The following is a 27,391-nucleotide window of genomic DNA, read 5'->3' as shown; positions in this document are numbered from 1 at the left end:
ATCAACCCCGTTTCCCGGTTTTGCAACATCTTCGCTCACCCCGCCCAAGGAATGATCAGACAGCAACGCGACTCTTCAACGTCGTTAAACCTCATTCACACCCGGTGCGCGCCCTCCGTCCGGCTGATACCGCAGTCGTATTCTTTGTCACCTTCAACATATTGACAAGAATAAACGCCCGTGGCCGTTTCGTCCTACACACACATCGACATGGCTCCCACGGCTCCTTCTGCGGCCTCGACCTCCCCGGCCAAGAAGACTTCTGTTCCAGAGAAGAAATACAAGTGTCAATTTTGCAATCGTGCTTTCAGTCGCAGTGAACATCGCAGCCGACACGAGCGATCCCGTATGCTCCCCCCCTTTCCTCATTCGCGTACTACAAAGTTCAGATAAGCTAACAATCGAATTTCTAGACACCAAGGAACGTCCATTCAAATGCTTAAAATGCCGCAGCACCTTCGTGCGTCGAGATTTGCTTCTCCGTCATGACCGTACCGTTCATGCCAAGGATGGAGGCATTCCTCTCGTCAGCGAAGGTCGCAGACGTGGTGGTAACGCAGGTACTCAAAAGAGCCCTCCTACTACCGCCGCCCCTCCCAAACCCTCTATTACTATTGATCCTGCCACTTTAGAGCAAATCGAGGCAAGCAGTGATGGTATGGTCGACCTTGAAACAGCAGCCATGTTGATGACCGATTTCCAACATAAGGCCGCTGCTGCCGCTACTGGTCATGTGCAAGACCGCACTGGCTCCGATCGCTCGTTCTCGCCTAATCGTGGATCTCTTCTCGATCAGCATGCCTCTTACCTGTCCGGAAACGCAACGCTTCCTCAGATGCCTTGGGACTCGTTGGTTTCGCCCACTGAGACAAAGCATCATATGGCTGGTTTCGGTTCTCAAGATGCTGGTTCGCATGGTCATCAATTGTCAATGATGTCGGCTCGAGATACCTTGGCGCCTTCTTTGCATTCCCTTGTCGATTCATTGCCCATGTCTGGCAATTCTACTCCCAATGCGCTGTCGCCTTACCCCTCAATGACCGGCCCTGTCAGCCCAGTCAATTACCGTCGCTCTCCTGGCCCCAGTCAAGCGCTTACTCTACCAAAGGCCCCTCAACTTGTGAATGAGATGGAGAGACAACGTATTGTGGAAAATGTCAAGAATTCCGACACCCTTTCGGCTCTACCAGAAGGCTTCCAGCTTCCCTCCACAGCATCGTTGAACAAGTATCTTTCGACTTACTTCAACCTTTACCATCACCACCTTCCATTCTTGCATCAGGGCTCATTCAAGCCTACGGAAGCCTCGCCCCCTCTTCTCCTGGCCGTACTTTCCATCGGTGCTCTTTACACGTTTGAGCGGGAGCATGCATTCATGCTACACGTCGGATCCAAGGTCCTCGTTAACCAGTTCCTTCAGCAAAAAGACAACTTTGACTCGCGAAAATGCCCTCTGTGGGCTATGCAAAGTACTTTACTGAACATGATTTTTGAGAGCTGGAGTGGAGATCCAAAGGGTCTTGAATGGACTTGCTCAATCAAGAGTTTGCTCGCTAATGTAAGTCCTTGTGTTCCATACTTGGGTTTTGCGTGATACTAACTATTATAGATGGTTGCTGGAAATCGCTACCAATTGAAGCTCCGCACTGAGGCTCGTGAAGGTCGGCTACCCTCTCATGATCAGTGGATTGAGGACGAGTCTTGCCGTCGGACGTACTACGCCGTCTACATCTTCTTCGGCATGCTTACTTTGACTTTCAACCATACTCCCGCCATGAGCTTGGATGAACTTGATAGCTTGGAATTGCCCTCTTCAGAGTCGCTGTGGAGTCTTGATGTGACCGACGAGGACTCCTGGCACCGCGCGTTGAGCACTGTCATCCCCGTCAACATTCGGGAAGCACATGATCGATTGTTCCAGGGTGAACAGACAAGATATAGTGCCTTTGCTACTCGAGTCATGATCAATGCCCTCTTCCTTCAAGTCTGGAGTCACAAGCGCAGTTTTGAGGCTCTTCAGGATGTAGTGACCGAGTACAAGCTCCGCCTCGCCCTGGAGACTTGGGAGAACTCTCTTGAGCTGTGTGAACCCGAGACCATTGTGGTCCCCTTGAGCACGCCTCAAAAGGGTCATCCTTTGATCTTCAACTCCATGGCCATTTACCGCAACACCCGTGCTCGGTTGGCAGTGGACCTCAAGTCCGTTCAGGAAGCTCTCCGCTACCACTCCTCGTACGAGGTCGCTGCTGCTATGACGGTTGCTCGCGACAAGGTCAAGCGGTCTCCCGAGATGAACAATGTCATCCAACAATGCTTCGAGTGCATTGAGATTGCTGCTGTTCAAGGCATCAACTGGGTCGCCAAGACGTCTGCTACCAACTGGAGCGTCGAGCACCCTCTTTGTGGCTTGGATCTTATGGTCATCCTCAGCCTGTGGCTCTATCGCCTGGAACATGACGAGGAGCCAGCCACGGAAGCCGAGATTGCCATCTACAGCAAGGTTCGCAATCTATTCGACGATGATGCCATTGATGCATTTGGCAAATTGAGCTCCACCGTTGCACGTGTCTGGGGTAACATCCTTGATGGTGTTGTTGTTTGGGGGTATGTTCTTCTTCCCTTTGATTGCTCTTCTCGTTCGATAAACTAACAATTCACAGACTCACCAAGCTCATGGGCGAATCCTTCAAGCTTCACGCACAGGCTTTGGTTGGCTACGAAGATTCTTTGCAGGTCGCGAAAGACCAACCATTGCATCCCATGCCTACCAAGAGCCTTGCCAGCGTGGGCACCGCATACTAAGCTACGATCGCTTAGTTTCCGTCTATCAGCAAACGCTACGATAGACGATCCTTTCCTTTGTTAATCATTCGCTTCGCCTTGATAACCGTTATATTCTTTAACAGTTATAATGCTTTTTGTCATTAGTTTTGGTATCGGGGCGTTGGGAAACACGTGGAGAAATCCAAAGACGATGTGACCCTCGTCACTGGACTCGCATCGAACCATTGCAACTTCACGTCTTTGGTTCATTACTCTCGTTGATACATCGTTTGGTTTTATTTGGGTCATTGGTCAAAATTGAAATACGGCATCGGACTGGACAGTGGACTGGCAAGGGGGCGGCATAGTGTCTTTGTGATTACGACACTGTTGGTCCTCTAGCTAGCATTCGCCTTTTCGGCATTCTTACCTCTCTTTATTCCCCTTTACCTTTTTGCATTTTCCTGCGTTCAGTTTGGGTCTCAATTTGGTTGTCTTCATAAGAGCTCACAGGAGTCCGGTCAGTGCGTCTTCTCGGTTTTTGATGGTTAGCGAAGGCAACAATTGTCTACACTCGGCTGGTCCTGTGTGTTTCTTCGATTCCGGCTCTGCCATTTAATATTATTATTACTGTTTGTTGTTTGATCTTCTTCATCGCCGAACCTGACTTGATACCTTGATTGTTTTTGCTGCATATTGTTTTGACTTGTTCTATTGATCTTTATCGCGTTAGATGATGTTTATGCATTGCTTCGGATGATTCGATCCAGGCACTAGTCTCCTCTCAGTTTTGTTGTTAGCACTGCTGAAGTATATGCGTTGGCTTGTTGATTTATTTGGCTTGTTGTTTTGCGTTATTATTTGATTGGAATTTAATTGATCGATTTTTGATTATATGCATCGCAAGTTTGCAGTTTGATGGTATCTGTACTATAGTCTTGAGAACAAATAACAAAAAAAAAAAAAAAAAAAAAATGGGGGATGTGACTCTTTTTCAATAATTTTTGTAGTGTACATGTACATTAGTGTCCTAAGATTATGTTGATCGTAGTTACAGTCGGATATCCTGCCGATCTTGTTAGTCCCAAGAAAGAATTATCCCATCCTACCTCAAGATCTCAACGCACCGCATCAAAAAATGGTTATGACAAGAACAAGACATACTATCTTTGCAGTATAGTTCATGCGACGCCTACTTTTTATGACAAACTTATAGACTCTCGGACTGGCTCGTATTTCGTTCTGTACAGAGTCAAGGAACTGAGAGGGGAGCTCTGAAACGGTACCATGCGCCGAGTTTAGAATGGAGCAGAGCAAAAACTAACTTTTGGAATGATCAGATACCCCAAAAGAGAGAGCATGATGTCGCGTTCATCGCGAGACATAATAAACGACCCTGACAAGGCACCGGACGAAGAAAACGCCGTCGCGCCGCTCTCAGAGATCGCCGCAGAACAACCCGTCGAGCACCGCGACGAACAAGAAGAACAAGAAGAACAAAAACGACGCGAAAGAATCAGAGACGAGGAAGAGGAGCGAGAGGAGCGAGAAGAGGAGCGTTACGATGATGAGGGCATACCACTCGCAGAAATCACGTCTGAGCCGCCAGTCGAGCGACATGAACAACCAGCTCCACCCCCAGCAGCAGCGGAGGGTCTATCAGCATGGGCTACGAGAATATATACAATTTCATATCTGATATTCTTCGCGATCTGGGGAACGCTCGCGCGACTGGGCGTGCAGGCTTTAACGATATATCCCGGTGCTCCTGTTCTTACAGGTGTGGTATGGGCGAATGTAGGCGGATGCATCCTCATGGGGTTTTTCATCGAGGATCGAAATATATTCCGCGAAGAATGGGGTCTGCCTGCAGAAGACGCTACAAAGTCGTACCAGCAGCCACGCAGAAAATCTTCTACAGCCAGCGCGCAGGAACGATGGCTCAAAAGGCACAAGACCGTTAAGAAATCAATTCCACTCTACATTGGCTTAACGACGGGGTTCTGTGGCTCGTTTACGAGTTTTTCAAGCTTCATGCGCGATGTATTTTTGGCGTTGTCTAACGATCTCGCGGATTCATCTGTTTCGTCTCCTACTGGTAGTTTGGTCGCTAGTCGCGCAAGAGGGGATAGTTTCATGGCTGTTGTCGCAGTGCTCGCTATCACTGTATCTATGAGTTTAGCCGCATTCTATCTCGGTGCTCATCTTGCGCTCGCGCTTGACCCATTGACGCCTACCATTCCCTTCCGGTTTACGCGCAAGGTTCTTGATCCTCTTGTCGTTGTGCTAAGTTGGGGTTGCTGGCTCGGATCGGTGTTTATGGCCATCTGGCCCCCGTATAATGCATGGCGGACCGAAGCCGTGTTTGCCATCGTCTTTGCGCCGCTTGGATGTCTGTTCAGATTTTACATGTCTCTTGCATTGAATGCGCGGATCCCTGCCTTCCCCCTGGGCACATTCGCAGTTAATATCATAGGAACAGGGGTGCTGGGTATGTGTTATGATTTGCAGCACGTAGCTGGCATCGGAGCCTGGGTTGGTTCCTGGGGGTTTGATCCATTGGCACCATCGTCAAGAGCATCGATTTTTCCCGATGTGACTGCTGAATTGGGGGCTACTGCGCGCTCGATCCGGGTGTCGTGTCAGGTGCTGCAGGGTATCATGGACGGGTTTTGCGGCACAACGACGACGGTTAGCACTTGGGTTGCGGAGTTGACTTCTATTGGACTTGGGACGTCGAAACGACGCCGGTTTGCGTGGGCATATTTGTATGCTGCTGTTAGTATGGGAGTGGGATTGAGTTTGTTGGTTGTTGTAATGGGGAGTGTGAGATGGAGTCGTGGGTTTGATAAGCCTTATTGCTAGAGCTATACCCTATTGTTGGTGCCATATATAATAGATAGATATTCATTATCATAATTCATAACCAGTTCAAAGATCAAAACATGTCCTTCGCGCTCTGCCCAGCGCTCGCATGCATCATCGACAATGGCGTCCGATTACTCACCGCACTCCCATTCTGAACCGAGAGTGAATTCCCCTTCCCAGATAGAGACTCGTGTTCATGCGTATTTATCCTCAATCCTGTACCAGCTGCTGTTGTGCCACTCATTCCGCTGTCGACCTGCTTCTCCCTGCTAATGATGGTATTACTATCACTAATCCCATCGTCACTATGATTATTATTGTTTAGGTTGTGCTTCTCATTCTTGACCTGATCCGGTTCAGTCAGGAATTCTAGCGTTTGCCCCTGTGTCTGCGCAATCGGGTCTCGACTGGCGTAGCGGTGGAGTGCTTTGTCGTGGTATCCGCCTCGTTCGTGGTGGAAGCCGCGGGCTCGGAGATCTTTGCGACGGACTTCGTCGCGGGCAGCGGCGCGGTGTTGGGATGCTTCGTCTACCATTTAGTATATTTCATGTTCCATAGTGATGGATGATGGGAAGGATTACCCTGCCAGAAGATATAGTATACAGCAACAGTTAGGATGCAAGCGGCCAGGAAGCCGAACATGATACCCAGTTCTTGGCGGAGGTTGATGGGCTGTTCACCGTGGATCGGGAAGCTGTCTAAATCCATTTTGCTTATTAAAACTATCCTCTGCTGATATTGTTGTTGCTGATATCGTAAGTCCGATCCGTATGCGATGATATTCAGATGTCGTGGGTGGATGTCAGATAATCAGAGAAAGAGACGCATCGCATATCCGACAATAGCGAAGAAGAAGAGATGGAATAGACAAAGGCTTTGCACAGAAGTCAGCGACTGACTCGTGCGGCCTCACTTCATTCTTACTCTGTCATAGCAATAATTCCCCGAGTCGTTTCGTTGTTGAATGGAGGATGAGTGAATATCGTATGGCTGGGCAATGACAATGGGGCTGAAACCTGGAGGGGCGAATGAGAATGCCATATTAAAAGCTTGGGGCCGTATTGTATTTACTCTGTTGTGTATGTTTGTATTTATTCTGGCTGCTTGTATGACTGTTGTATATTGTATTACAAGTATATATATTCGTACCTTTCTCGGTCTATCATATGGTATATAACATAAATCCACGCACATTATCCAACATTATACAATATTGGGCGTTGGCCCAAGTATAAACATCAAAGTCAAACACGATCGGTAAACGAGAGCCGGCGTGATAGGAACTATAGGGAAAGGAACAAAGGTAAAAGTACATCTAGACTATCCGAGTTGTATACCGGATAGGAACGATATTCGGAGTCAAGTCCGTCAATGCTGATACAAGAATCGAATTAATGTATAAGTCGACGTCGACTGGAGGCATCTGAAATGCGTGCGATATAGATCATTGCGAGATATCGTGAAGAGCCGAAAGTATTAGATCTGGTCGTTCGTGTATTAGGGTATATATGTGACAAGCATTAGACTTGTCAAGCGAGAAAGTCGTGAAAGGATCTGGCATAAAGCTATGCGTTGCTGTGCCGTTGACTCGAGCCCAGTCAAGTCCCAAAAGTGAATCATCCCAACATCAGTGCCGCAAGCGTGGTACACGCCAGTCCAAACGCCATCCCGTACCAAGGCGCTTGCCCTAACGCACCCTCATTCCTAGCATTCAGCCGCGGAGCCCGAACCGTCGCTCTTGCTCCGATATCCTGCGTAAAAGTCTTCAGGCCAACCAACGGGCCCAGCCATCGATCGGACGAATGGGTATGTGTAAACGAGTCCTCTACCATCGCACGTATCGAGTCCGCTGGCTCTGTTTGTGTGATCATAGCGGAAGGCGAGTGTTGGGCGACATGGTGTGTATTCCCTAGTTCGCTTTTTGATGTGGGACTATCTGCAGATACCACGGTGGTGAGGAGGAGGACGGCGAGGGGTTTCGATATCTTCATTTCGTGTCGGATATACTATTTCACATATACTGAATATGCAAATCTCAGAGTCGGGGCGAGAACACGCACAGCACGGCAAAGCCGTCCGCGTCAAGTGCTTTGTGGTAGTCACCGAGGCCGCGCAAGGTAAGACTGACGACACCGTTCACTATCTGAATGATGGTGGAATACCCAGGGTCGTCACAAACTCAATTCGAACGAGATTTTTGTCGACCCAGTCGGTTTGTAAGTGGTGATTCGATCCAGGCTGCTTCGCTCTCCGCAGTAAGGATTAATGACACAGGTCGGCGTAGTGTAGGGAGTAGGCGACAATCATTCAAGCAATCAATCAGTCTCGCACTGCGAGCAAAGAAAAGATACACGAACCGGTCGCATTGACGCGTGAAAAGAAGACTGCAACAAGAGAAGAAGGAGAAAAGAAGAAAAGAGTAGGAAACGAAGGCATTGAGGTGGTGGAGCTACCTAGCTCCCAGCTTGGACTCCTGAGAGTGCTAGAGCCTAGAGTAACCGTGAACTAAGTTAAAACTAACGACTATCGCAGGACGCAAAATCAGGGATTTCTGTGCTCTCCGGCCGGACTAGCCGTTTCTGGCAACGCTAGACTCTAGCTGGGCCAGCCGCGGAAGTGACTAACCATAAGTAGTTTAGCGGCGCGGATGGTTCGTTGCTTGGACGCTCTGTCTGAGACTAACCTAATCCGGAACTGGCTGCGGAAATTGGATGACGTCGAGAAAAAATCTACTACGTATAACCATGCAGTGCTCATTGACATGTTCGATTGTTCGAGACTATCTATCTACAACAGCTTGTTCCACTCAGGGCTGGCAATGAACTTCTCGCTGAGCTGTCCCATAGACCACACCGCGCGCTCCCCCGTATCCTCCTCGCCGCCCGCAATCGTCGGTCCAGATGCGATGACGGCCTCCTGCACGAAATTGACATTGGCTCCCTTGTCCAGCTCAAATGAGATCCCACCCCAGTCCAGAGTGACCCGACCTGACTTGTGGAGATGCAATCGTCCGACCCGCCCAGCTGGTAGTTGACGCTGGGTCGCAGTCACGAGTTTTCCGGGTGGTCTCTTTGCAGGTTTGAGGTCCTCCTCTTCACCTTCTTCTCGCTTGACCTCCGGCTCGCCTAGAGAATTATCTTGTACCACTGTGACATCCTCCGTAGCAATATCGTCCTGTACTTCAATAGGCTGTCCAGCACCGGGTACAGTCAAATTGGGCGTCAATGGTGGGAATTGAATCAGGTATAAGCGGCCAGCATTCTTGTCGGCGGGCTCCTCTTCCTCCTTCACTTCTTCCTTTGGTTCTCCGCCTTCTTCGCCTTCGCCCGCACCTTCAGTAGTAGTAGTTGTTGTTGTTGTTGTTGTTGTTTTCTCCACTGTAACCGGCTCGTCGGGGGTCAGAATATCCCTCAAAGCCTCTAGATCTTCATTGTGGCGATCAAACTCTTCAATCTCTTCTTTTGTTCGTAGCAGGCTTCGGGGATCTTTGACGAGCACGCTCTTTCGCGCCTTTCTTCGCTGCGCAGGTAGAGGCGTCTCGTCACGAGCTTCGGCATGCGGTACATCCGCCATGGCCACATCGCCATCTGCAGGCTCCCGCTTGACTCTTGGGGTGGTAGGCTCTTCGCTAATGAATAATTCATTGTCTGACTCCTCCTCTTCTGTGGCTTGACGGCTTGGTTCTGCCGCAGCAGTAGTACTGGCTTCAACATCGACACTGACAACCCGTTCTTCATGTTCATGGCGCTCCACGCGAATAGGCCTGGGACCTCTGAGAGGAAACGCAAGTTTTCGAGCGGCTTTTTTGCCCTTGGGATCCTTTTTAACTTCTGCTTCCTCGTCACTCTCTTCATCCAGATTGATCTCATCGATACTAATCCGAAGAGCAGATGCTTGCTCATCCTCGTCTGAGGAATAGCCAGCATTATTATTGGTTCGCCAATGAGCCGGCGTATGGGAGCGCGAAAGAGTATGTCGCAACGCCGGCGAAGAGCGTGAATCATTCTCAAACCGGCCACCACGACCTCGTTTGAATCCTCCAGGACCACCAAACATCATCCCACCTCGTCCACCCCTGCCACGTGCCCTGGGAGCATTTCCGAGTCGCGCCCGTTGTATGGCTTCGGCTTCTGACAACCGCTGTCGGTTTCTCTCTGCTTCCAGTTCCAGTATAGCATCTCGCTCTTCTTTTGTACGACGGTTGGCTGATCGTGGTGCGAATTTGAGAGCCGGTTTAGTTGGCCCACCTAGCTCATCGCGTGAGAGCGATCCTCCTCTAGGTCCTATGCTTCCTCCGGGTGTTCTTCTGTTCAGAGATTGTAATCGTTGGACGGGTGGCCGTGTGGAGGGTGTCGTCGACGAGGAGGCTACTTCTGTAGAGTTCGCAGGCGCCGTTTCTCGCTCGCCTGGCCGTCTGGCTGCGCCGCGTCCGGCTGCTTTGGGAGGCATCTCGGCCAGAGGACGTCTGAATTTGTGGCTCACAAAGCTATCAGTCTAATAAGATGTAGCAAGCGCAGGCAAAAATTTTCGAGGTAACAAATCTGTTTTGGAGGTGTGGATTTAATGATATCGGAAATGAGAGTAATAAGGTTCATGAAAGTGCAGGTATGCACTCTTACAGAAATGCTTTGAAGAAATAAAATGTCTGAAACTGCGCGGCGATAGCGTGCCTTATCAAATAATTTGCGGCTAGTCTATTTTTGGAATGGCGTCTTCGCGGGGTTCCTTTAGCTTCGGGCCAATCACAGATCGATTTCAACTACCATCGATTTCAGGCGATAGTTTGTCCTAGAGTTATTTGGGATTTTATAATGGTAATGGCATGGCATGTATTTCTTACAGATGGGTATATGGTGGTTATAGATTTTGATCATAGGAGTATCGTTGAGGAATCTGAAACATTTGGGGAGAATAGATCGACTCCCTCTTAGATATCCTTCAATGCTCCAGAGGTCACATCACCATTTTGCATGGCGCACCACAATATTGAACCAATGCCTACAGCCACAAGGAAGTCATAGATATCAATCATATATTGAGCTAGTAACATATAAAACACAGAGATGAAGAGGAGTAGCACTTGGATAGATGTAAATACTGATGCGACCGGACCGTCCTCTACTCAGACCATGAACATGGCCTACCCCTGATGCAAACAAGGCATTGATTTGCACAGTGGTCGATGACATCCCTAGGAAAAATATGAACTGCAATAGCTAGCATAAAAAGAGGTCAATATAAGAAAGAAAAATGACTAAAAAGAAAGGAACATCCACAAAAAGGGCTACCAAGATCAACACTAAGTGCAGATAAAAGTCACAGCAAGTCGAAACAGAACATGTAACGCCAATGTATATAGTCAAAGTGAGACAGCATTGGCCATTGCCGTCGCTGGAAATAATCACAGAGAAAATTAAAGGAATGAGTAGGAATGTGATAAAGGCCGTAGCCAGAAGCTCAATAGGCAGAAGTCAAGCCATAAGATGAGTCAAATGAGTGGTATTCGGATGAGCGAGAAAACGAAGCCGTCAGGAATAACAAGAAAACCAGTTGAATGCAATGCGGAATGATTGGATGCAATACCTCGGTAGGATTGCCGGAAGAATATGCTGGGCCGTGAATGGTAATGTAGGGTACAGTGAATCAAGTCTAATGAAAAAAAGACGCTCAACTCCTCGTAGTAATCGATTTGGAACAATAGAAAAAGGTCAAATCAGTGTCCAATAGAAGTATGATTACCGTTTGCGCTTTTTGTTTTTGTCGCCCGAGGCACTTGCGACGATAGATTCTACAGGAGTTGCTGGGGTTGACAATCCCATCGCATCAAACGTTGCTCCAGGCTCCGAAGTCTTCTTGATGGGAACACCCATATGTCGGCCATAGCGGCCTTTCCGTCCATTTCCTTCATCTTCGCTGATGCAACCTTCCAGACCGATTCCTGCGTCTTTACACCTACCACATGGTCGTTGACGGTCACATCCCTTCTTGCTCTTGCGGCAACGCTGACAGCGAGGCTTTGTAGATAGATCTTCTTCATCTGCAGCAAGTTGATGCTGGAAGTTGACACCGGACCCAGATGTCTTTCGTGACGGCGCAGGACTGAGGATTTGTGTTGGTGCCTCCATCTTCACTCCACTTGCCGATGGAAGAACTGATTTAGATTTGCGAGCAACAGGAACCGCTCGGGCTTTTCCATTCTTTGCAGATTTTGCAGGAGCAGATTTCATAGCGCGGTTCTTGCTTGAGGAAACGCTATCCGACTTGACTTTCTGCTTCTTTGCGCGGAGCGCATCGACCTCATCGTAATCGTCACCATGGTACTCGTCAAGGACCAAGTCGCTAGTTTGATGATATTCTTCACCTTCATCAGCGCTGACCTCGGTGCTGTCGTAGCTTGGAAGTATATCGTCCAATCCCTTGTAGCTTTGTTTGATATGACCAGGTGGAAGTAGTGGGCTTGACTCCACGCGCTGCCTCGATCGGGGTGGGAGCTCATTGTCATCTTCATTCTCGCTGAATTCCCCATCACTTGTTGCGCCTGTTGAGGAAGAGGCGTCGGCTGCACCGCTGAAGGCATCATCCAATGTTGAAGTAGAATTGCGGCCATGAGAAAAGTTTGATGCGTCTCCGAGACGAATCAATTGCATTGCAACGTCCTCGTCTGATATGCAGCTGGCAATAGTCGGGTCTGGCGTTGGTAGGATTCCAGATACCGTCTGTCTACTTCCAGAACCTGGAACCGAGCCGCCAGAAAGGCGCGAGCGATGCCCATTGTCCGGAAAGATTGCATTGGAATAATAGGAGGATTTTGTGGAACCATTTCCATAGCCATGCTCACTGTAACCATAACTCCGAGGAGACGGTAACGGGGGTCGGTTATTCAGAGGACGGTGTGTAGGCCGGGCGAATGGGGACGGTTCGCCATCGTTACCAGTCGATCGTCGCTGTGGAGAGATCGAGGATGTCGAGGTAGTCAATGGAACTTGTGGAGGTGCGAAAAGAGGCAATTCCTATAAAGAACAGATTTCATCAGTATAATCAAGTTAGAAGACCCGAAGCATCGATAGCCATACCGAGCTCTCAAACTTGGGCTTTTTGCGACGGCTTTCTTGAACAATATTGTCCATACTGATCTCGGAGCTTGCGAATTGTTCACTCCGAGCCTTTCTAGAGCCACTGATAGAACCGTGACCGCCCTCGCTGTCGCTATATCCAGAAATTGGATCTTCGGCGAAACTGCCATGGGCACTAGACCCTCGACTCTTAATACCGTTCCTTGAAGAGCCTTTGTGCTGTGAGGCACTGCGTCGACCTCTACCAGAGGGAGAAGTGCTCGGTCGTCGAGTGCGAGATAATGGGCGTGATGACGAGGGGCCATAATGTTGTCCTTGGCTTGTAGTAGGAATCATTTGAAAGGGTTCTCCAAGACTCGGGCGCTTGCGACCATCCATTGGAGACATACCGTGATAATGTGTCTCATAGCTATCAGCATAGCTATGCACAGGAATCACTCGAACATAGACAGTCATGTTGTTTCTCAAATTTTCATACCTCGCAATGAGGGTCGTGCCGTGCTCATCTTCAAAACTCACACCACTAGCGACACCATCATATATACCATAAAAGTTTTTGACCGTGGTCACAATGGAGTCGGTTGTATCATGAGGGAAGATCTGAACTCGCATTGGAATTCTAGCTCGAATCTTAGAGTTCTCATCGAGGAGAAGCTCAAATGCGACGTTCTTGGGTGCAGCACCCGGGGAGTGCTGTTGAGGAGTCACATCACCTTGATACCGATCCATGTCACCAAAGTTATTTCCCAGGCTTGCAAGGCCCTCTGCAGCTTGGTGATCCCGTGTTGAGGTGGCAGTCATCGCTGAGAAGTGATAGGGTTGTGATCTGCCCGGGGGCGCCTTGCGCGCCTTGCTCTTCTTCTACAGGCTATTAGTTACGTGAGAGAAAGAGAGACGCAAGCTCGCAGTTAGAATGGGTTGCCTTTCTGCAACCGATCAAGCCTTCTAGAAAATCCAGAGATACCTCTCCAAGATCGCCAGATGGATTGATATGGATGGTTCGGGTGAATTGTCTCAAGACCGGAGGTGCGATGGGAGTGGGGGTGGAAGACGATGGAAAATTCGGTGCGTCGAAAGGATGCCGAACTATCATGAATGAGAAATATTAGCATCAGAGTCCTATGATTTCAAGAATTGTAATTCGCAGCCTTTAGATTATGTGAAATCTGTAGTTCGATGGATGGTGAAAAGAGAGGCATGGCCCCGACCCAGGCAAACCCGAGACGGATCAGGACCTGGGATTAGGCGGAAGCACAGATTGGGAACAAACATACTTCTCCGTAACAGTTTTGGGATTGATGATAGTCGCCTAGCGTAGAGGCTTCGATATGATGACCGTAATCAAACGAAGACGACCGGGATGGGCTGTGATGACTAGGGGGATGATCTGGTTCTGCGACGCAGGAATCTCTAATTAGCTGAGGCCGTACGTAACCAACCGAAGTATGATGGGCGAGCAAGATGGGCAGGATACAATAGGGATACATACCGGATTGCAGTGAGCAAAGCAACTTTCATTGTTTGAAAGAACTGATATCAGAGTAGATGTCGAAAGGATAGGATGTGGTGGTAGAAGAAGAGGGTTGACTGCTAGTTGGGAAAGAGGAGTTGGGGGAATCGGGTGGGTGCGAAGAGAGGTTTCACTCTCAAGCGAAAAAACGGGTGCCATGCTGGTCGCCGACAACTCTTATTTGTTGTCCGCCTCTTTCCACTTCTTGGAATTTGGCATACACCGTTTGTTATCCTACAATGGGCATTTATTTAGTCTATTGTGTCTTTAAAATTATATTGATGTGTAGCGCAGTCGATTGTGGTTTCTTTAAGAGCCATCGGCATCGCACTGGAAGCTCGTGAGAAAGAAAGGCCATGATTGATACAATGAATGGCTAGCCCCTCTTGAGTTGATGGCCAATTGCGCATAATAGATTGTGCATGAATTATATGCTAGAATACAAGTGATTGATATCTTCTAGCCTTTGATGGCATGGTTCAAGCAGAAACGACTGCCCGGACAAAGTCTCGGAATCTGAGTCGCAGTAGTGGTAGGAACTGAAAGTTCGCATATTTGGCGCGAATCATTGATTAGGTATCTAATGGCTGTCTCGAGACAAATGAAAGCGGATTTCCTCATCTGTTGATCTATTATCATGCTGAAGCCTGAGCCAACCATTTGTTCGCAGACCAGCGCATCCGGCTCTAGTGACTCGGATGACTGCGCTCAGGTGATTTGCGCCGATTGACTTATCATAGGTTTATCTTGGATTTTTTGCAAGTTTATTGTCCACTTCTGATTGATATAGACTTGATTCTTCATTTGGTGTAATTTTTTCCATACTCGTGCCTTAATAATGGAAACGTGGGTACATCAAATTCTGCAACTCTAGTCCGGATGCCCGCCAGTATCTGTGCAGCGAAGGGAATGGACGGACTTTTAACGTTTGAGGTATCAAATAAACAGACCTTGGAGGCAGCGCGCTGACGAACAAGCTGTATTCAAATGCATTAAACAATAGAGTCAATGACTTAGGTTGCGCTGATGTGTTGATAATCTCGATAGAAGGCAGACCGGCTACCGAGCTTCTGCTTACCTCGCAAGATGATGGCCACTGAACTTGTTCCATGACCTTCTTTCCTTCCCACTGAGAGAGCCTTTGCGACATAATTGCAAAGCGGCTCTCATGGGTCAAGGCTTTTTCACAAGGTACATTCTCGTCGTTTTGCACGGTGACGACGACAACTGTTACTAATGCGCCGGATTGGGAAGAGGGCCTGATAAATCCGTAACGCTATCTTTACGCAACGGTAATGCGCTGGGCTTGTAGCTACTATTTAACATTCAAAATGCTATTGCGACGATGTTAATTTTTCTGTTAGAAGTTGCAATGAGTCAATCGCGCATTGTGAACATGGTCATGATGGTATTCATCTTAGAGTTGGCGCTAAAGTTGGTGGTACGAGTTAACAGTCTTCTTGCGCACGTCCAGGACATCAACACTCAGTGGCCGGGTTTGCGATAATGGGTCATCCTGGGCCGGTACTAGGCTCCGACATCTCCGCTTGTATTACGAGACCAATCTTCTTTTTGGTTTTTTTTTTTTTTTTTTTTTGTTTTGCTGGGGACCGAGACTGGTCTAGAAACTACAACGTAACGTGCAAAGCAGAAGGCTGGAAGAAGAAGAAGAAGAAGAAGGAACGCTCTCGACGAATGATTCCGCAGTGCCAGTCGGGCGCATATGCTTATGCGGATTATGTGACGGTTGGAACGTTGTTGTCCATAACCAGTCGGAGCCACACCAATCCAAACCATCTAAAACACTGATTGATCATCCGGGAGGGGGCGGTTGGCGACTGAGGTCCGCCAAGGAATATCTCAGAAATGAGTTAAGTACCTTGCAAGAACTTCTGACTTTAGCAGTCAATTTTCTCCCTCTTGGTAGTTACCTCAAAATTGTGGATGTCATCTGGGTTAAAACTTTCGGAAAAGTCAACTCGTGAGTCGTCAGTTGGGAAAGGACTAAAGAAAGAGTGGATTCGGGCTTCTTTTTCGACACCGCTGGTTTGGCGCTGTATTGGCCCGGGTTCTATTAGGTCATTTGTGGCTTTGCGACAGCCGGGTCGGATGAAAAAAGATTAGAAGATCGACAGCGAACGGGCGAAATAGGGTGAAGTCCTTTGAGATGGCTACGGTCGCTGAACTCGAGACCGAGAAGCAGGGTCTTGAAAACAGACAAAAATCGTGGAATTGATGCATTTCTTCTCGGCGCTCAGGCTTATGACGCCGTGGCGAGACCGGTGGAGCACAGCAAGAGTGAGGCGGAATTACGGCTCAAACGACCTAAAGACATCACGTGATCCCGTGTCGACTTCGTGACGTGCCGCTCCGAGGCGCGCGATGATTCGATTCTGGTCTCGAATCACATTTTTCAACAGCCACAAATGCGAGCACATACACAGAAAACTGACAAAACATGTCGCATTGACTCATGGTATATACTGCTCAATTTTTATATCTTTTCTGCCAGTTTTGGGAAGATGGCGGGCATAGTTCTGTATCCGAAGCGCCGTGGTGGAACGCGACTGGTGATGTCATTATCGATAAAGCGATGGAAAAGAAGAAGCTAGGCCAAAAGTGGACTAGATTTGATACGCACCGAGCGATGCAAACAAACCAAACAAACAAGGGGCCTTTTCGAGCAGGAACAACCCGTCCGGGAATCCTGGCCCCTCATTGGCCGAGCCGTCGCTGTGTTGTTGCCCGTGAATGTCAACAAACTTCCTTATTGATTGCTCCCTGGGTCAGCTTCTACACATGTTATTGCTCCGTCTTCTCCAGTCATCAACCTCCCACCACCATTGTTGTTGTCGTTTGTTATTCTTCTTCTACTACCTCTCCCTTTTGTTGTTGTTGATGTCGGCCACTCCTCATCCTTTACCTTCTGCTTCCCCCGTCTGCATCAAGCATCACTTATTGATCTTCAATCTATTGTGATCCCCTTCTGCGCGTCTCCATTTAGTTAACTCATGGCCACTTCTATCTAAATAAGCTCGCCCCAGCTCTATCCAGACTTCGAAGTCTGGTGCCTGAAAAAGACTTCAGGCGACTGAGCTGTCCATATCTCTTATTTCACGACACTCGCAGCACTGGCATCGAATATTCATCAGTCGACTCATCAAACGGCATACCAACACATCTCGTTGTCATAACCTCAAACACTCAACACCAGCAATGGATGCTAGAGTAAGTCAAACGTGTTTTCTTAATGTCCAGTGCATACGCGTCTTTGGAGACTTGACATGCCTTGTGTTTTCCTCGTCCTCCTTTCTCGAGGGCCAATATAACTAGACATTGTCCAAGTCCCATGGGGCGTCGTGGCTGCAGTGCTTTTTTTCAAGCTCGCCACTAACAAACGCGTCTTACCAACAGCCTCAGCGAATTCGCGTCCGCGGTGACGAGAACGCTCCAATCAATGTCCATCCTACCAAGACCATTCACCATCGTAACAAATCTACTCCTGCTCTATCAGCCGCTTTGCAAAATGGGGGTTTGAGAAACGGTGCCAAGCGCACTGCTTTTGGAGATGTCAGCAACATTCGAGCCAGCAAGGATGACAGCCACGTAGCTGGCAAGAACATCCCCCTTGCAAAGCCTGGTGTATCTGTTCAGGATAGAAAGACCCTTTCGCTGGCCCAACCTGCACAGCGCCCCGCGTCTGTTATGGGTATCAAGACCATTCTCAACACTACTAGTAATGGCAACGTCAAGCAGGTACTTGGTGAGGCTCATAACAACACTGCAAACACACGCAGAGCACTCACCAAACGGAGCAATGTCGCGTTCAAGAAGCAGCCTCTCCCAGTTGTCACTGAGGTGAAGCCTAATGTCAACGAGCGACCAGTATCGCGTACCGATATCTCTCAACCACGCGTTATCCTCGAAAAACCATCTACTCAATCATCTGACAAGATTGTCATTGACAAGGAGAAGAACTATCCTCTCCTAGATAGTGATATCTCCAGAGGATCCGACGACACTATCGAAGAGCATTTTAGCGAAGAGAACGAGCCAGCAATCACTGGCGGTGTTGCCATCAGTGTCGTTGAAAAAGAGTCTGTAGACCAGGCGAAGCTGCACGAAAATATTCCAGAGGTCGCAAGTGTGAAGGTCTTGACAGAGATTGCAGAGATTGTCAAATCTGATCACAACGTCCCACGCGATTCTCTCGACTTGCTCCATCGCCGTTCTGACCACGGAATTGTACCATCAGAGCCGGAGGAATATTGGGATGATGACGAGGACGAAAATGACGAGGATGATGGTTATGTTACTGCCCGTTCCTATCGATCCCGTAGCGAGAACACAACTGGAGGAGCAACAACTGTGCTCTTTCCCAAATACAATCCGAAGGCGCGGCGTGAAATTGCCATGGCTAAGCAGCTTGTCGAATCATCACGCACTACAGATGACGTCGAAGATGAGATGTGGGATACGAGCATGGTGGCAGAATACGGTGATGAAATCTTCGAGTACATGCGCGAGATGGAGGTGAGCTTCTTCCATTTTGTCAGATTCTGTGAGATGCTAACTTAAGACTCTAGATCAAAATGCTACCGAATGCCCATTACATGGATAACCAGGCGGAGATCCAATGGTCAATGCGATCGGTGCTCATTGACTGGCTCGTGCAAGTCCACCATCGCTTCTCTCTTCTACCAGAGACGTTGTTCCTTGCGGTGAACTACATCGATCGATTCCTGTCGTGCAAAATCGTCTCCTTGGGCAAACTCCAGCTGGTTGGGGCTACTGCCATCTTTATCGCGGCAAAGTACGAGGAGATTAATTGCCCTTCAATCCATGAAATTGTGTACATGGTTGATCGTGGTTACACTGCCGATGAGATTTTGAAGGCCGAGCGCTTCATGCTCAGCATGCTGCAATTCGAGCTAGGATGGCCAGGACCCATGAGTTTCCTGCGACGAATTAGCAAAGCGGATGACTACGATCTAGATACGCGTACCTTGGCCAAGTACTTCTTGGAGGTTACTATCATGGATGAGCGTTTCGTCGGTAGCCCACCAAGTTTCACCGCTGCAGGTGCCCATTGTCTTGCTCGAATGATGCTCCACAAGGGAGACTGGGTGAGCAACTATTTGCAAATTTATAATTCTTGTTTCAAGTACTAACTTGTCTAGTCTCACGCTCACGTGTACTATTCCAACTACACATATGCACAACTCTTCCAACTGCTGCTCACCATTCTGGAATGTTGTGAAAACCCATCGAAGCATCACAACGCCATCTACGATAAGTATTCGGAGCGCCGATTCAAGAGGTCCTCCCTGTTCGTCGAAGCTGAAATCGCCAAGGGCTTTCGCCTTATGGAACCATCCAAGGACAACAACCGCTTCGCCTAAACGCGGACGGCAAGACCATGCAATCTGCGATACACCGACATGCTCGTATCTGAAGCTGATCAACACTCAAAGAAACCATGCTCTCTGATCGGAGGGTATTGGTATATATTTTGCATACATTTCATTCTGTTCCTTCAAGAATGAAGTTTAGGTGCGCCTACAGTTTGAGGCTAGACTCTACTTTCTTGAGCTTCATCATTTGCATATGGTTGGCGCCCCTTCGGGAAATGTCCTTTGATTAATCGACGGTTGCATTTCAATTTCACTTCATCGGCGGTCACTTTCTATGCGATACGACTATTTTGGCGCAAGGATGGATTGGTGTTAATTTTAATTCATGGAAAGAATGGACATGGAGTTTATAGGCGTTTGAACCTCGCTGCAATCATCACACGAGTTGGAAGCTTTCCACTCGAATTCTCTTTCCATTTTACCCCTTTTCCCTTCTTGTTTCATTTTTCCTTTTACGAGCATTTTAATTTTTCTCTTTTATTGATGGAGCATGGTACAGGTATAGGTATTGGAACTTATGGCATGATCTTTTTTTTCTTCCTACTCCTCTTTTCTGCTACGCAATTGTTCTGAAGCGAGCAAAAACATTCACCTTTCTTTTCTTTTCTCAATGATGAGTCAGATACCACTTTATATTCCCTGGTTGTTCCTTTTGTGCAAGCCTGCAAGCCTGTGCGGTTGTACTGAGACTCTTTTCTCTCTCGCTTACACTCAATGAGAACACTTCTCTTGACGAATTCGCTCATCAAGTTACTTAGACGTCGACGAATAGAGTACGTAGTGGATTTTCCGTAGAGCATTATTCAGTAAGGACATCTTTACCCTACTACATTCTTGATTGTTATGGTTATATGACAGAGTTTTGGCAAGTTTCTATCGGCATCTGTGTTATTTAACAAATATAACCGAAGCACAATGAGGATATATCACTGATCCAACCCATTGTACTCCACCAACTTGGTCACCAACTCAATAACCTTGGCTTCAAGCTCCTCCCTCGAACGATCCAGCGAAGAGGAGGAAGACGGATTATCTATCTTCGCTGCCAAAACATCATCGAGCATCATCCGCAGGCGCGAGACTAGTACACCAATTCGTGCCCAGCCTCGCAGACGAAGCCAGCCATCTACAACTATGCCACGACCCATGGTATCCAGGATTATGGGGCCGGCAAAGAGGAGGAGGGAATAGACGTTGAACGCTGTGAATCTCATTAGCATTGACATTCTCAGTTACTTCGGTGATAAACTTGGGAAGGGGCACATACGAGTCAATTCACGAATAAAAACCTTACTCGTCTCCATCTTTGAAAAATAGCTGAGATACGCCGCATTCGCAAAATTCTGCACTGAGAAGAGCATCGAACTAGGATGGATGAAGACTCGGCCGTTTTCGAGGTTGAAATATTTGATTGTCCTTGCGTCAGGGTCTAGTTCGATTGTGCCCGTCATGGAAGCTGCGAATTTCTTGTCTGGAAATCTGATTTGCGCTATTTGCGGGTTGAATGAGCCTGCGATCAAGGCTTGGAGGAGGGGTGTGTTGTTGCTGTTTCGGTCCCAACGTGTTGCTGAGCTGGTGCCTTGTTGGTACTCGAAGGGTAGGATCCCAGCGTCCTTCAGAGACGTGAGGAGTTGTGCACGGTTAGAGGATATTTCACGGAGGGTTTGATGAGAAAGGAAGTTTTCAGAGCACCATGAATTGCTTTGCCAGAATCCAGACGACTTGGATCTCTCGGACCATTGCTGATATGCAGCAAGATCAGTCAGGAGGTCGCCACCTCCGCGTGAGAATGCTGCTCTGGCGGCGGCGGCTTCTTCACGCTTGTCGCGAGGCGATACAAAAGGACTTCTCGCAATGAGGATCGAGGCTATAGTGACGCATGCATCTAAGCAGCCAAATATAGACCCGTAGACCATCAACTTCGCGCACCGCAGGTCCGCGGGGATCATCGACATGTGTCGACCGAGAGCTGTTAGCTTGTGGTTGTCCAAAGCGCCAATGCTATGCAAGAGACCTAGAGCGCCTTCGACAGCGATGGTCTCTGGCGGGGTAAGGGTGTTTGCAAGGAAGTCAGCCGCATTCTGAATACTATTCATAGCCACAACAGAAAGACAGAGTTGTTCCAAGGGAACACGCCGAATCTCTGGATCAGGTCGAGGTGCCATGTTAGATTCTACACTGCGCGTGAAAAGTTTGTAGCACTTTCCGGCCTTGACACGGCCAGCTCGTCCACGGCGTTGTTTACAGGCGGCTTGAGATGCCCAGACTTCTTGCAATTTCACCACGTTGTCCTTGGGATCAAAGCTGGTTTCCTTGACTCGACCTGTGTCTATGACGGCGACGACGTCGTCGATGGTTATCGATGTTTCGGCGACGTTGGTGGCTGCAATTACCTTTCGCTTGCCCTTGGGTGCAGGATTAAACACCCGTTTTTGATCCGCGGGTAGAAGAGAGGCATGAAGTGGTAGAGCATGGAGATTCGGAATTGCTTTGATAGCATTAAGGCATCGATCGATTTCCATGGTTCCTGGTAGGAAAATAAGAATACCGCCTGGGTCATCTCCTAATTCGGAGTCTATGTGTCGTACCGTTGACACGATCAAGTCATAGTTGATACCAAACCCAAGATTACGGAGGGATTTTCCTAGAACTTGATCCTCCGTAAGACTTTCATCTTCAAAGTCTGAATTCATAGACGGTCCTCTGTTGAATCCAGTCTGACGTAGAATGTCATCCACATAGTAGTCTTCAACCGGGAATGTGCGTCCTGGTATATTGACACGACCAACGCGCGAAGGACCTCCGAAATATTGCATAAAGATGTCCGCATCTAAGGTAGCACTCATCAAAATGACCTTGAGATCGTCTCGGCGGTTGAGAATATCGCGCAATAGCGCAAGAAGGAAATCAGTATCAAGGCTTCTCTCGTGGACCTCATCCACTACAACATGTGTAATGTCGGAAACTGATTTCGCGATATCGTCGCTCGATTCAGGCGCTGTTTGGAGCCTGCGAAGTAGAACACCCGTTGTCATGAATGTAATCTTGGTCCTGCCAGATTTGACCTTTGAATCACCACGAATGATATATCCAACTTCGTCTCCGACAGAGGAACATCGCTCATCACTGACGCGATCCGCAAGACCGAGAGCTGAAATCCTCCTTGGCTGTGTGCAAACGATGTTTACCACGTCTCCAAGATCTCGTTTTAACAAATCGTCGAGGATGAATTGTACAGATTGCGTACTTTTTCCACTACCAGTCTCTCCGGATATGATTGTGACTTGATACGAATTGACGCATTGGATTATAGCCTCCTGCATTGCCCAAGCGGGTAGGGATTGCCGTTGCCGGTTCATATTAATCTGAGCCGGCAATTTTTGCTTCGATTCCCAGTTTTTGCGTATTTCAATGCCTAATTGCGACTTCAACTGCGCTCCGGAGCGTCCGGCATTTCTGCGCGCTGATCGGAGAGGGAGTTGTGTGGCCGTGCTAGGTTTTTCTAAAGCCTTGCTGGATGGAGCAGATATATCCCGCAACCGACCCGGATTTTCCACTATCTCAGGAATATTGGTTTCTAACCAATCTACTAAGCTGAAAACCATTTGCGTTCCTGTGAAGTTTTCCGTTGCATAACAGATGGCCTGACGAACAGCACTCAATCGAATATATGCTGGAAGACCATCAGAGAGCACCGAAATAACGGGTGGATGGACTGGATATGACTTTGTAGGCTTTTGAAAGCGAAATGTGACGGACTTTGGCATGTTGGGGACATCTCCTTTGATCTCACATACTATCTTGGAAACTCGCTTGTACCGATCTCCGAAAATAGCTTCTAATGTGTCAGCTTCTTCTGCCCAGGCGTCTTCTTGTTCGTCATCCTCGGTCGAGGTAGTTTGTGGTCTATCTTGGGTTATGGTCATCTGCAGTTTCTCAGCTGCCAATTCTTCATTTCCGCCTTCACTGTCAAGAGTGATTGTACACAGATCAGAGGGGTAACCAGCTGCAGCAAGGCGTTTGATTTTCGATTCTCGTACGAGGTCCCCGCTTGCTAGAGTAATGCCCGCAGTGTAGTTCTCTGGCAAACTCCAACGAGGCAAATCATCCTCTGGCACATATAGCAAAAGCCATTCCAGCACCTCTTCACGATCCTTGCATTCAGCAACCGCTTCCTCAACATGACTTCGACGGAATCCCACTTGAGAAAGGTCATCGATGATTGCCTTGTGCTGTGATTCAGGTATAATCACGCCATATGGGTTCCATACAGTTTTATGTCGTAGGAGTTCTTCGATATCGCGTCGTATCTTGGTTCCGAGTTCAACCTTGGGTGCTTGCGCCCAGCCTTTCCCACCCTTCTTCTCTTCAAAGCCACCTGGGGCCGAAGCTCCGATGGCTTCTTTGGCTTTCCCCTGCAATTTCTGCTGCTCTGCTCTCTTCTTTTCCATATCAGCAACAGCGGCCTCGCGTTGCTGCTTCGCTAAGAATGGATCGGCCTCGTACATCCACGCTTTGCCCTCGGCGACTGCTTCATTTTTCATGATAGGAAAGTCGTCTTTCCATAGCTTTCGATAATCTGGTGGCAGCATTAAAGACATGTTTCTCATATTGCAAACTCGATAGAGAGCATATATCGCCGCGAAATGTTTTGCTTCCAAAGCCGAAGGTCGTACTGCGAGAGCTTTTTGGGCGGGAGGTAGCTGCATCGGAGGTAGAGTGACTTTCTCTTTAGTCTTGGGGTCGACTTTGCTCAAGATAACTGACGATGCAAAGCCTTGCGCTGATTGCTTCTGTACAATACATCCATGGGCGGTTAATACCTTCAACAGGAACAAAAAATTTAGGGGCTTCGTACCATTATATACTCTGGTTTCTCCCATTTCTGCTTCTGACAATGCTCCGAGAGTAGATTGACCGGGAGTTTGCCTGTCCATGATGCGCCCCCAATAAGCTGTTTGACTGTAGGCTTTTTGGCCTCCCCTTCGGTCTGCGGCGTGCTTGCAGTTTGTGCAGACTTTTCGGCAGCAGCTTTTGCCTGCTTGGTTCCTGGTTTCGGTCCTCCTCCACGGGCATTGCCCTTTGATTTGGGACCCATTATGTAGCAGATCCAGTGCCACGCCCAATGATACCCGTGGAGAGGTCTGATGACAGCATTTGGCCGCTCAGATGTGGAATCTCGAAGGTCTTGTTTAATTCCGTGATGCAAGATTGTCCCGCACTAGACCAGACTGGGAGAGTAGGTCTTCGGACCCACCTAAATCTAGTCCATGCTCTGCTTATCAGATGTTTGTGTACAAGTACAGCATCATCTTCATTTAGTCCTTTTGAGAGACTTGTTCACCAATCTGCTATAGAATTTACATGTTCTCGGACTAACACATCTGGTACTGTTCGTCTGTCACGGAAATGACTTCAAACTCGGATCTACCCGAGACCCCGCCTGCAGCAGAAGCAGAAGCAGACTCAGAGCCAGCTACAGAAAAGCCTGGGAAGCGAAATGCGTGTAATATTCACCATTATACAGTGTCAACTAATATGCCCTAACGTCTTCTAGTCACCGAGTTAATGACGTCCAGGAGCAAAAAGTCGAAACAAGCCGAACCCCAGAAACCTAGACGCCATACCACCTTTTTCCAAACGAGAGACGCCTTAGGGCTTTATATTGAGCGACCAGAAACCTACCCGTCATCTGTTGTGGTCTATTACAACGATGACTTTGTCGCGATACACGATCGATTCCCGAAATCTTCTCTACATTTGTTATTACTCCCCCGCGACGCAACCAAGTTCTACCAACACCCCTTTGACGCCTTTGAGGATATCGAGTTTCTACATAAGGTTCAGGAGGAGGTCAAAAAGCTACGCGCATTAGCAGCGCGGGAACTACAACGTCGATACGGGAAATTCTCATTGCAGGAAAAAGCACGCCGTGAAGCAATGGAACAAGATCCACCGCCGGATGAATTACCCCCTGGACGAGACTGGGAGAAAGAGATCATGACGGGGATTCATGCGCATCCATCCATGAACCATTTACATATCCACGTCATGTCTGTGGATCGGTATAGTGGTTGGTTAAAGCACCGTAAACATTACAATAGTTTCTCGACGCCGTTCTTTGTTCCTATCGATGACTTCCCTTTAGCTGCAGATGATGTCCGGCGTCATCCAGGTAAGCAGGGCTACTTGAATAGGGACTTTCAGTGTTGGAAATGTTCTCGAAAATTTGGGAACAAATTTCAGCAGCTCAAGCAGCATCTCGAGGAAGAATTTGAAGTATGGAAACATTTATGAAACCATCATTATGTATGACTCATCAGTACGAAGTAATTTCACATTTTCTATCTGTCAACCGAGCAATATGCCCAGTCAAATAGAAGGCAACTCGTGGTCACCAATGAAGTTCATCTTATAATACAACACTTCTGAAGATAAAATAGAACCTCACGTTTCTACACCATGTTATCGCATTTCCAGCGACCATTAACAGATCCGTGGGCTCGGAAAGGGTGCAAATAGCACATCGGCAGAACTTGCATCAGACTACAGCAATCAAGCTGTAGAGGTCGCTGCAATAGAACCGAAATATTTGATGTTTAAGCACGGGACTTGGATCGTGCGCCCTTGACCTTACGAGCCTCGGGCTTCTGGATGTGGTGGGCAGGGATCCAGTCAGAGTTGTAGGAAGTGGCGGAGGGAACAGCAGCATCAGGAGATGGAACATCGAGATCAGTCTTCTTGACGGCGGCACCAGCCTTCTTGGACTCACGGCCACGTCGCTTCTGGGGAAAGTAGGGGGCGATCCACACGGTGTAGAAGAAGTAGAAGATACCGGCGAAGAAGGCAAGGATGAAGAAGTAGAGGAAGATGCTAGAACCAGTTAGTTTATTGTTATGCGTTTCATGACAGACGAGGAAATCCTACATCTGAGGGTCAAAGATGCTGGTCTCGGGCTCGACGACGCTGACGGGACCATCGAAAGCCTGGATAGTGTAGAACTGGGTGATGTTCTTGCTGATGACAGAGATTAGGTTCAATCGGAGGTCCTGAGGGTGCATTTCAGTCGTGAGACTGTAGGGCAAAGTCTGGGTCTCTCCAGCCGGGATTTGGACTCCGTAGTTTGTCGCGGAGAGGTTGCGGACATTTTGGGAAGGTTCATCCAAAGTCGAAAGGCTTCCGCCCACGAAGTTGACGGTGATGGGGACTTCTTCATCATTGGTGAAAGCTAGCAAAGCTTGTGTAGCCTGGCCATTGACGAGCTTGATGCCAAAGATCTCCGATGAAGGGAATGATGCTTTCACGGAAACAGCTAGAGATGGCGCGGGGGCAGCTTCTTCTACTGGTGTCTCCTACAGATAAACAATCCGTATTAGACATGGTGACGATAAGACAATATAAGCGAAAGCGCGCGTTGGCGAACAACTTACGGATGCGAGACTTCCGGTGAAGAGGGAGACGAGGGCGAGGGAAAGGAGAGCGAAGCGACCCATGGTGACAATGACAAGTCTACAGGAGACCTTTTGCGATGCGCAGAACCCAAAAAGTAAGAGACAGGGGAGAAGAAGGAGACCAGGAAGGGAGACAAAGAAAAGAAAGACAACAGAGAAAACAAACACAGGGACAATTGAAGGAGACGGGGAGAGAAGGTGGTAGACTCAGGTAGAGTCGTTGAGATAAACGATGATTGCCTTTTTCTCCACGTATGCCTGTTTGGCGCCAACTGCACTCTGTGTGAGGGCTCTGATTGGCGGATCGCGCGC

The 27,391-nt window shown here is 48.3% G+C and overlaps 11 protein-coding genes across 11 annotated transcripts; 5 read left to right on the top strand and 6 right to left on the bottom strand.

Moving 5' to 3' along the window:
- Positions 1 to 210: 210 nt before the first annotated feature.
- Positions 211 to 2,802, top strand: EYB26_002281 (uncharacterized protein; the record flags this gene model as incomplete). Its single annotated transcript, XM_054261586.1, has 4 exons — positions 211 to 346; positions 414 to 1,558; positions 1,610 to 2,604; positions 2,661 to 2,802. 4 exons carry the CDS (start codon positions 211 to 213, stop codon positions 2,800 to 2,802), a joined length of 2,418 nt encoding a protein of 805 aa, XP_054117561.1.
- A 999-nt stretch (positions 2,803 to 3,801) lies between these two features.
- Positions 3,802 to 5,628, top strand: EYB26_002280 (uncharacterized protein; the record flags this gene model as incomplete). The annotated part of the gene is made up of 3 exons (XM_054261585.1): positions 3,802 to 3,840; positions 4,014 to 4,045; positions 4,104 to 5,628. The coding sequence occupies 3 exons, from the start codon at positions 3,802 to 3,804 to the stop codon at positions 5,626 to 5,628; spliced, it is 1,596 nt and encodes a 531-aa protein (XP_054117560.1).
- Positions 5,629 to 5,701: 73 nt separating this feature from the next.
- On the bottom strand, positions 5,702 to 6,339 carry EYB26_002279 (uncharacterized protein; the record flags this gene model as incomplete). The annotated part of the gene is made up of 2 exons (XM_054261584.1): positions 5,702 to 6,153; positions 6,213 to 6,339. The coding sequence occupies 2 exons, from the start codon at positions 6,337 to 6,339 to the stop codon at positions 5,702 to 5,704; spliced, it is 579 nt and encodes a 192-aa protein (XP_054117559.1).
- Positions 6,340 to 7,247: 908 nt separating this feature from the next.
- EYB26_002278 (uncharacterized protein) lies at positions 7,248 to 7,622 on the bottom strand (the record flags this gene model as incomplete). The annotated part of the gene is made up of 1 exon (XM_054261583.1): positions 7,248 to 7,622. The coding sequence occupies one exon, from the start codon at positions 7,620 to 7,622 to the stop codon at positions 7,248 to 7,250; it is 375 nt and encodes a 124-aa protein (XP_054117558.1).
- A 2,126-nt stretch (positions 7,623 to 9,748) lies between these two features.
- On the top strand, positions 9,749 to 10,129 carry EYB26_002277 (uncharacterized protein; the record flags this gene model as incomplete). The annotated part of the gene is made up of 1 exon (XM_054261582.1): positions 9,749 to 10,129. One exon carries the CDS (start codon positions 9,749 to 9,751, stop codon positions 10,127 to 10,129), a length of 381 nt encoding a protein of 126 aa, XP_054117557.1.
- A 1,237-nt stretch (positions 10,130 to 11,366) lies between these two features.
- Positions 11,367 to 13,505, bottom strand: EYB26_002276 (uncharacterized protein; the record flags this gene model as incomplete). The annotated part of the gene is made up of 3 exons (XM_054261581.1): positions 11,367 to 12,641; positions 12,705 to 13,113; positions 13,183 to 13,505. 3 exons carry the CDS (start codon positions 13,503 to 13,505, stop codon positions 11,367 to 11,369), a joined length of 2,007 nt encoding a protein of 668 aa, XP_054117556.1.
- Positions 13,506 to 13,612: 107 nt separating this feature from the next.
- EYB26_002275 (uncharacterized protein) lies at positions 13,613 to 14,373 on the bottom strand (the record flags this gene model as incomplete). Its single annotated transcript, XM_054261580.1, has 4 exons — positions 13,613 to 13,790; positions 13,979 to 14,013; positions 14,080 to 14,097; positions 14,194 to 14,373. 4 exons carry the CDS (start codon positions 14,371 to 14,373, stop codon positions 13,613 to 13,615), a joined length of 411 nt encoding a protein of 136 aa, XP_054117555.1.
- A 3,057-nt stretch (positions 14,374 to 17,430) lies between these two features.
- EYB26_002274 (uncharacterized protein) lies at positions 17,431 to 19,616 on the top strand (the record flags this gene model as incomplete). The annotated part of the gene is made up of 4 exons (XM_054261579.1): positions 17,431 to 17,442; positions 17,629 to 18,747; positions 18,801 to 19,340; positions 19,395 to 19,616. 4 exons carry the CDS (start codon positions 17,431 to 17,433, stop codon positions 19,614 to 19,616), a joined length of 1,893 nt encoding a protein of 630 aa, XP_054117554.1.
- Positions 19,617 to 20,554: 938 nt separating this feature from the next.
- Positions 20,555 to 24,726, bottom strand: EYB26_002273 (uncharacterized protein; the record flags this gene model as incomplete). Its single annotated transcript, XM_054261578.1, has 3 exons — positions 20,555 to 20,829; positions 20,896 to 24,421; positions 24,487 to 24,726. The coding sequence occupies 3 exons, from the start codon at positions 24,724 to 24,726 to the stop codon at positions 20,555 to 20,557; spliced, it is 4,041 nt and encodes a 1,346-aa protein (XP_054117553.1).
- Positions 24,727 to 25,037: 311 nt separating this feature from the next.
- On the top strand, positions 25,038 to 25,925 carry EYB26_002272 (uncharacterized protein; the record flags this gene model as incomplete). The annotated part of the gene is made up of 2 exons (XM_054261577.1): positions 25,038 to 25,134; positions 25,186 to 25,925. 2 exons carry the CDS (start codon positions 25,038 to 25,040, stop codon positions 25,923 to 25,925), a joined length of 837 nt encoding a protein of 278 aa, XP_054117552.1.
- A 302-nt stretch (positions 25,926 to 26,227) lies between these two features.
- EYB26_002271 (uncharacterized protein) lies at positions 26,228 to 27,121 on the bottom strand (the record flags this gene model as incomplete). The annotated part of the gene is made up of 3 exons (XM_054261576.1): positions 26,228 to 26,501; positions 26,556 to 26,980; positions 27,059 to 27,121. The coding sequence occupies 3 exons, from the start codon at positions 27,119 to 27,121 to the stop codon at positions 26,228 to 26,230; spliced, it is 762 nt and encodes a 253-aa protein (XP_054117551.1).
- Positions 27,122 to 27,391: the final 270 nt, after the last annotated feature.

The sequence above is a fragment of the Talaromyces marneffei genome, chromosome 1, assembly GCF_009556855.1.
Source record: "Talaromyces marneffei chromosome 1, complete sequence".
NCBI classification, from domain to species: Eukaryota; Fungi; Ascomycota; class Eurotiomycetes; order Eurotiales; family Trichocomaceae; genus Talaromyces; species Talaromyces marneffei.
The sequence above is the reverse complement of the archived record's forward strand: the minus strand, read 5'-3'. Positions and strand labels throughout refer to the sequence as shown.